General features: G+C 46.4%; 1 protein-coding gene across 1 annotated transcript in view; it reads right to left on the bottom strand.

The window, feature by feature from the left end:
- Positions 1-6,313: 6,313 nt before the first annotated feature.
- Positions 6,314-8,670, bottom strand: part of PTTG1 (pituitary tumor-transforming 1) — a 3,118-nt gene continuing 761 nt past the window's right edge. Inside the window, exons 3-5 of the mRNA XM_010140003.1 lie at positions 7,706-7,796; positions 6,775-6,924; positions 6,314-6,393 (exon numbers count right to left, since the gene is read on the bottom strand). Of these exons, the coding sequence (XP_010138305.1) occupies positions 6,314-6,393; positions 6,775-6,924; positions 7,706-7,796 (321 nt within the window). The remainder of the gene's footprint in view (positions 6,394-6,774; positions 6,925-7,705; positions 7,797-8,670) is intronic.

Raw genomic sequence — 8,670 nt, 5'->3', positions numbered from 1 at the left:
GGCTGCCAAAAGCCTCATCCCCTCCCGCAACCTGCTCAGCCCTGGGCTTGGAACAGCGGTGCCGCTTGCTGTCCCTGTCTCCCTTAGCCCCTTTTACCCCTCCTCACACCGGGAGCTGTCAGCCGTGTCCTTACCCTCTCACAGCACCCACACCTGAGCCTCTCAGATGCTGTTATCAAGGTCTCTGGATCCTTCCACGGCCGTCCTGTGTGATCATTCACAGTGATAACACCCTCTCTCACAGGTGAAATATGTTATTCTCAAGTCACCCAAATCGTGTCATCAGCCTTTTGTCCTCATCCTTCAAAGCTCCCACCCTGACTTTTGTGTTTTTACTGAGGATCTGGCTCTGCCATCCGCTGGAGATCTGTTTGAACAGCAATGCAGCGACTTCCACACCTCGCCAAACACCCTGTCCTGCGACTCCTGTGTTGCTGCACATATTTATGACATTATAGGAACCCATATTTAAATTGATATCCTCCTCTGTATTCACAGATGGATACTAGATTTGCACAACACTGAGCTCACAGTCACCACCACCACAGAAAGGACCCGGCTTTCCCCACAGGCAGCAGCCTGGCGGGAGGGATCTTGCCTCCAGAAAGGCAGCTGTGTCCTTCGTGCCAGCACAGCAGAGGGTTGCCCGTACCAAAGGGGTGAGGTCTGGCTCTCCTGCCAGCACCAGAAGCTCCCACCTTGTGGTTGTGGTGAGGGCAGCCCAGTTCTCCCAGTCCAACCTCCCCAGTTTGACCACTTCCCAGGTATGGCGAGGGGCTGCCGGTGCCAGCCCTGGCACAGCCCTTGCTGCTAGTGTGGCGACATCCAGTTCTGTCTCCACTGCATGAAGTTCACCCCATGGGCTTCCCCACCACACGTGCAGTGCCAAACCTGAGTATTTCAATTAGATTTCAACCCACAACAGGCAGCAGGGGGAAAAGGCACCAGGAGAACCCACCAGTACTGCTTAGCTACACCCGTGCTGCAGAGACTTCGTACAGCAGCTTGGGGTTTGAGACATGCCGGTTTCACGGCTTTGTGAAGGAAAGGCCAGGACTAAATGTAGGATTGCCAAAGCTAGAGGACAATTCAGAATTCAAAGTCCCACACAAGTGCAAGACACCTCACAGGTGCCGACAACACTGAGGCCAGAAGAAACACCCTGGATCCGTGTTACCTCTGGTGTGGCCCCCCCAGCACAGCCCCTGGCTTCTCACAGCTCCACGGGCCATCAGGAAGCCTCAGCCGGGAGCTATCGAGTCTGCAGCCTCTCCTCCGGAGAACTGGCAGGGACCCTGCGCTGGCAGCGGTCTCCTCCAGCAACTGAGGGGCAAAAACACCAGGCAGCACACGGAGAGAGAAGATCCAGAGGACCACGGCGTGTCAGCCACGAGGCACAACAAGTCTAGAGCGAGGTGAAATGGAGCTTGGATATGTCGACGTAAGCTGCAATTACGCCCTCCTGACTACAGCACTTATGAGATTTGTGACTGTTTCTATTCGGTCCTCTCTGAACATTTTGCTCACAGAAATCTTGACTGAATCAGGAAGGGTGCAGGATCTGCTCTCTAGGAAACACTGGAGCGGCTTCCACAGGGCTGTTGAGCACCCGTTTGAAGGCAGGGCTCAGCCACGGCTGCAGAGCTGGGAAAGGCTGGATTTACAGATGCACCCTAGTTTATCCGTTATGCTTTGCTTGCATGCTTTGCAAAAACACCTGCTTGCAGTCAGATCCCAAACAACCAGTTACTAAATATACATTGTGTACATAAGCTTCATTACAGACATGTGGATCTGGTCAGTGCCTCAGTGTCTCTCAGCACACTGTGAGTACGACTTTGGGCTACTTAGAGAGACATTATTGTATTTCTATACGGTACTTTGCCAACACTAATATAACTACAGTGAAACTAAAAGTTACAGGATTCACGGCTTTGCTAAACCTAGAGAGACTAATTGCCTCCAGGCTTCTAATTGCTGTTCTTTTTAAACAACGGAAGATAAAAATGCCCTCTGCTGAAACACTATTCCCCACAGTCCCAGGGTAAAGGCACGCTGAATTCCTCAGTGCTGACTCTTATCCTCCGTTTCACATTGATGAAGCAATGCAACCCGTTACCCACTGCAGCTGCCTGCACTGTGCACGACGTACCGAAGGCAAACATCACACCGCAGCTGCCGGGCTGCAGGAGCGAGAAGCTGTAACACACGCTGTTACCATGGTGCCACCCGCTGCCAGCACATTGCAAATAGGATGAATTATCTGATACGCACTGAAGTAATTTTACTCAGCCTGCTAAGAGATTGTTTTTATATGAATCTCAAACTTCTCCTTACAGAAATTCAGGTAAGGATTTAAAGTGATGCTCATAGCCAGGACGCTGTCAAAGATGCTTTACAGAGCGATAACCAGCTAAAACAGCACCTGCTCTGAGTACTTGGTTACAATCTGCATTTCCTAACCATGCTACACGGTTACACTATTAAGGCCCGTTAAAACTGAGAACAAGCATTTGTCTTCATCACAGCCGTGCATTTAAAATCCCAAACCTCCCAGATCTTTGCAGGAAGCATAAACTGATCAAGCAAGTGAACCAAAACATTACAAGCAGATTTAAACAGGACTTTCGTTGCACGGGGTAGTGCTCAGACACCATTTTCAACTCAGGTTGCATTTATTCCTGACAAAACCCCCAGAGGAAATAAGACTTCACGTATAAAAAGCTGCGTATGTTATATCAACATCAAACCAGTGAAGGAAGTTGATTTTTCAGACACCAGCAGAAGTCAGCGTTAAGGCCTCCTGAAATGGCACAAAGCCGTGCAACATTCCCAGCGACCAGGCGTCCTGCATCTCAGGAAGGCAGCGCTTCCTAAGCCGACATCAGCTAGTGTGGAGCTCTGCGGTAAGAGTCGATAGCTTCTACACAGGAGACTACGCTCCAGTGACTGTGATCTCCTCGAGTCACTGCAGGCAGGAAGCTCAATCCACAGACTGAGTCTCCTCACAGCTTTGTTCTTGTGCAAGTCTCAGGAACATGCATTTCCCTTCAGTTCCAGCCAGCTGGGTTAAAGAGTACATGAAATGGGGCAAATAAAAGCCAGAAACAAATGGGTCTGACGAAGCAAAGCCTTGGACCCACATTAACCAGAAACACCGATAAGAACGAAGCAGCCCAGAGGAGGTACACTACTGTAGGAAACAAAAATATTCCCAGCCAATTAAAATTTGGTCCTGAGGATTAACATCCAACCAAAACTGAAGTTAACTTCTTCATTCATCTGCTCCTGAGACTTAACTCTGGCCTTTGTCATGGATGTGTCTGAAATTGGACATCAACATTTATTTATCTTAAACCTTTTAAACCAAAAGGATCATGACCAACATTTTACAAAGCTAATCAATCTTGAAACATTAAACACTATTAGCTGTAGTAGTAGTATAAAGAAAATTGATTTTTGTATTGTGTTGCTGTATACAGATTTACATCCCCCCCACGGGATTCCCAGCAACGCTCCTGTGTCAGCTCAGAGATGGGCTGTATGATCAAACATCTGTCTTTGATCTCAACTATTTACAGATAAAATCTTGAAAACATTGCTTGCGTCTTACTCAGGCATAACTTTGACTGGCTTGTGTTGCTTGCAGCAGCTGCAAGAGGCAGTATTTGTAGAAAGCCAGATGAAGCACTGAAGAAAGAAACCTATAGGAAGCGTTCCTCTCCACCCAACACACCCTTGCATAATTTTACAGAAAAAAAAGAAAATTGAGGCTGGGAGAAGGAAAGCACATAGAATCTATGGCTCCTGCTTCTCCCCTAGACTTTGAAAGGATTTAATAATTTAAGTGAAATAAGGTGACACTAGTGTGAACTCATTTAGTCTCATCTGGCATTGTTACCTCACCTTCTACACTGCACAGCGTTCATCCTCACGCAGGCAGAGCAGCGATATTCCCAAGTCTGACTCACGCTGTGCTTCCTGCACACCTTTCCACTGCCCCCACAAGTAACAGGTTTTGTGAGCTCAGGACTAAAGTCTGTCAGTACCAAAAGTCCTATCTGAGTCACTTCATTAGCACCTTTACAAACATTATACAAGTGCTCATCCATTTTGGTATGAAATCCTGAAACTAGCAGGCAGATTTTAAATGTTTTGACACATGGTCATGTATATACATGTGAACGCGGCACCAAAAGTTTATTTCTGGAGGTCTGAATAACAGACCCAGGTGCTCAATCAGCAAATATTTTAAACCAACCTCCTAAAAGAATTAATTTTTACCATTATAAACTTCCACAACACACATAAAGCACTAGCATCTCCCTCCAGACAAGGTGCCTATACATACAAAAACTTACAGCCTACACTCATATTGATTTAGTGTCAGGTCCTTATCGGGTGCTTTGCAAACCCATGAGCATTTTCACCTGCTTGGCCGCATGAGGAGCAGCCACACGATGGCAATGTGTCACCAGTTTCGGTGCCTCGGCTACAGGCACTTTCCGTAAATCTGGGCACGGTCTGTTTCCTCCCAGCTCGTTTGAACTGGTAGAGACAAAGCCAGAGGAAGGGGCATTTTGTCTCTTTTACAGCCACCACATCTCAGCTCCTGTGGCTGGTAGACTACACCCATCAAGCTTTGATCTCAGCTGAGATGGACAAGTTATTTCAGAATCAAAAGCCATTAAGATGCAATTAAGGGTCAGCCAAAACCAGAAATCACTATATAGATCTTCCTTAATCATCTTTTTCTTTTTAGATTGATATTCCTCTGAATTCTTTGAGGTTTCAAACCAAAGATAGGAAACTGGAGACAAAGCAAAGATCAGCTACTGTATAACTCATTACAGTTCAACACTTTGGCTGATACTCTGACAAGTTTGAGAAAGAGGCAGAATGAATGTGGTTTTTGTTTATCAGAAATCTGATAATTTGGAAACACCTAACAGGTTGAAGGTCAGAATTTGAAGCAGGACAATTCCGAAGAGGTCCATCTACCTCCTGATGAGTAAAAAGCATTAAGGAAATTAAACATGTTTTGAGAAAACATCCAAAACTAGGGAACAGTGAGAGAGGGTATTCTCTGCTCTGCCTGTTACCCTTTTCAAGACTAAAAGAAAGGAGCCTTCATTACTCATGTCATCACAGCAGGGCAAACGCATCCCTTCAGCAGCTACAAGCCAGACGACAGGACTCCTTCACTCCCTGCATTTTTAGGTTTCCTGGAAACAGCAGCAGGAAAGGACTATGGTCACACACTCACATCTCACCTTCACACACAGTCAAGGTTGCAGCCACGGTGTACCTCCAAGAAACAGAACTGCGGGATGCAGCACGACCCACACCTAATCTCATTCCACAGCTAGAGCATTTTCATCTTTTAGGCAGCTCGCAGTCAAAGCATATTTCTTGTTATTCCAGACACTAACATAAGCATGAGCCAAAGATCTGGTCTGCCCACTGCTGGCAGTTACATAGTGCCACAGGACTAAAGGTAAGTCTGAAGGGCAGTTCCTCCTGCTCAGGGGCATCATGGAGGAACAGGATGACACAGGCACAGCAGTGTGATTCATGTTCAGGATGAGCTAGGAGCTGAAGGCAACTCAGGCTGCTGCAATCTGATTAGATCAGAGTACTGCTGGAACTATAAAAGCAGTTTACCTTAAATGAACGCTGACCGCTTGAACGGACTCATGTTGTGTTGAAAAACTGGAGTTGAGGCCATCGTGATGCAAGAGAAAGCATTACCAAACACTTGCATTTAGTCTGAAGGGTGTGGTTCTGCCAGCCTTTCCTCCCAGAGCACAGACAGTTCCCAGCAGTGAGAGCCACATAATGCTGTGACAATTAAAAGTAGTCTTCAGCTACGTAAGAATCCAACATACACCATCTTAGACAACCTCTGTGAAGAGCAAACAAGTTCAAGAACAGAAAAATGCCAGAAGAGTATAGCTCTAGTACTTAATTTACAGTATACAGGTTAGTTTTAAACCCTTGCACGTTCAGTGGATAAAGGATAATTTATGTAAACAGCAAGGTCAGAAGGGCCTCAGCCCATCAGGACCACACGGTCTAATCAGCAGGTACTAGTTCCTCGACATGGTTCACAACAGGGTATTACAGTCCTGCTGAGAGGCTTACCCAGGCTCTGCTGTAATTGCTCACCAGACAGCCTGCTTTTCAGAAAACTGTTTTACTACCTACCTCTTGGGTCTACTGAAAGTGGACAAGTGCAGTAATACACAGGTTAACCTTTATTAAAATACATAACTACATGAAAATTGAACTCAATGAGGCTTCAAGATACGCATTAGAAGTCATAATTTGGAGGTGGCATGTCAATGATCTCATCCAGGGTAGCAAGGAAGTCAGCCGTTGATTGTAGCAAGTCTGCAAGTTAGAAATAGAGCAAATCAGTTTCTTGTGAAATCCAGAATTTACACTAACAAAAGATAGCTCCCAGCAGATTAGCATAAGATTCTTTAATGACTAATTGGAAATATCGTTAGATTGTATAAGCCAATTCCACCTGACTGATCAGTTTGCTATGCACTGCAAGAGATTGCTCAACAACGTCCCTTTGAAACCACTGCCTGTACTCGTAGTGCTGACCAGTTAAATTCAGCTTGACTGTACACCAAAAGCTGTGTGATACCAGTGTTCTGCTCCGGTGGTTAGAACAGCAGTGGCAGCTCACTGCTGCAGCCAGCGAGCCTCCCTCCCCCACCACTGCGAGCACTGCACAGGAGCTCAGGCGAAGTTCCCACTTACTAGACTCCCACGAAATCTCTTCTATCTTCACAGGTGAAGGAACCATGTCCACACATCTGTCATATGTCCTTTCAAATATCATGAGGGGAACACCACGCAGGTTGATATTGCTTATTTTGTGCTCCTCAGGAAGATCAAAACTCTCAAAGTCTGTTTGAGAAAGACACGCTGTAGTTTAGGAACAGTGAACAGTAGCAGTAGCCTGGGAAGCTGCAAATTCTGCTGGATTAAACGAAGTGAGAGAAGGTCCAAAACAACATAATCCAACAGTCCCCTCTTAGGGAGTGTTTATTTTCAGTTACACCTTAGCTGTCCGTGAAATCCCACACGCTACCACTCATCAAGAGGCTAGACTGCATAACTTCACTGCTAACGTAAAGCAGAAGCTTTTAGTAATTTCTTTCCAGTCACCGTGCTAAGTCACCTTCATCAAGCACAGCATATGTTTCACCAGTAATTTTTGGTGCAGTAGTTTTTGCACACTCACTTCCACAAGAACTGGATGGTTTAGGGACATGTTTTGAAGGACTGAGATGGTACAGCCCATTGCAGATATTCTAAGAGCCTTAGAAGTTTCATCGTCAGCTAATTATGTCCTACAGCAGTAGGAATCTCTTCAATCACAAATTACCATCGTGGCATACACTATGTCTGCTTTTCAGTACTGCCGAAGTCTTCCTTTGAACACCCATCTGCTAGCTGCCAGTTCATTGAGAGGCTATAGTGCGGTTATTTGGAACAATAACAATAATAATGGACTCTGACCACTATGCATCTGGAGCACAGCTATTGCGGTTAGGAATACTTAAACAAGAATGAGATGCTATTTCAGAAGTAGTTATGGTTAAGAAAGGGCTCCAGAGAAACACAATGATGGCTTGTTTGCTCAGCCAAAACCTTACAGTGTCACTCATGAAAGAGAAGTTCCTACCTTGAGGATCAAAAGGAAACATATTTTCTGTTTCTGGCCAGTCTTCAGCCGCTGCATCACAGCTTTCCAACCCAGCAGTCTTCTCAGTAATCTTAGAAAGAGAAGGTCACATTATCTGAGCTCCTGTAGTCTCCCATTGCTGTGGCTCTCCTGTGCTACACAGGCCTACAGACAAGAATGCCTGCTGCAGTCCTCCTAAATTCTTCATCCCCTCAACACAAAAGAGCTGGAGATGGGCAAACACTTCAGGTGGGTTTATGGAGTGCACAAACAGTACTACACGTGGTGGCAGCAAGTCACTGCACTAGAACATTTAGGCTTATAACATCAAGCTCGTGATACTTAACATGTGAACAAGCCACTAGCTCAGACTGTTCTCTCTAGAGTCACTTCTCTGCCATTAGGTACCCGCTAGGCTGTTGTACTCCTCATGCCCGCGTAGGTGTACTGGTTTGGGGTCAGAGTTATTTTCCTTCCTAGGAGCTCATACAGAGCCCTGTTTTGGATTCACAATGAAAACAGAGCTGATAACGCGCAGCTGGTTTAACTGCTGTGGCTGAGCAGTGCTTACAGAGAGTCAAGGCCTTCCCTGCTTCTCACAGCCCTGCAAGCGAGTGGGCTGGGGGTGCACAACAAGCTGGGAAGGGACACACCTGCGATAGCTGACCCTGACTGACCAAAGGGATATTCCACAGCATAAGATACCACACTAAGCAACAACAACCAGGGGCAATTTTGCCAGGGCTGCCACTGCTCAGGGACCAGCAAGGCATCAGGCAGCTGGTGGTGAGAAACTGCTTTTGTTTTCCTGTGGTATTTTAAAGTTATCTCAGGCTCAACTTTTTTTACCCTTGCAGTTCTCTCCCCCATCTCACTGAGAGCAGCTGTGTGGTGTTGAGCTTCCAGCCAGGGCTAAGCCCCAGCCGCTATTCTGTACCCCCCGCCGCTATTCTGTACCCCCACCC

This window comes from Buceros rhinoceros, unplaced genomic scaffold (genome assembly GCF_000710305.1).
Source record: "Buceros rhinoceros silvestris isolate BGI_N320 unplaced genomic scaffold, ASM71030v1 scaffold41347, whole genome shotgun sequence".
Taxonomy (NCBI): Eukaryota; Metazoa; Chordata; class Aves; order Bucerotiformes; family Bucerotidae; genus Buceros; species Buceros rhinoceros.
The sequence above is the reverse complement of the archived record's forward strand: the minus strand, read 5'-3'. Positions and strand labels throughout refer to the sequence as shown.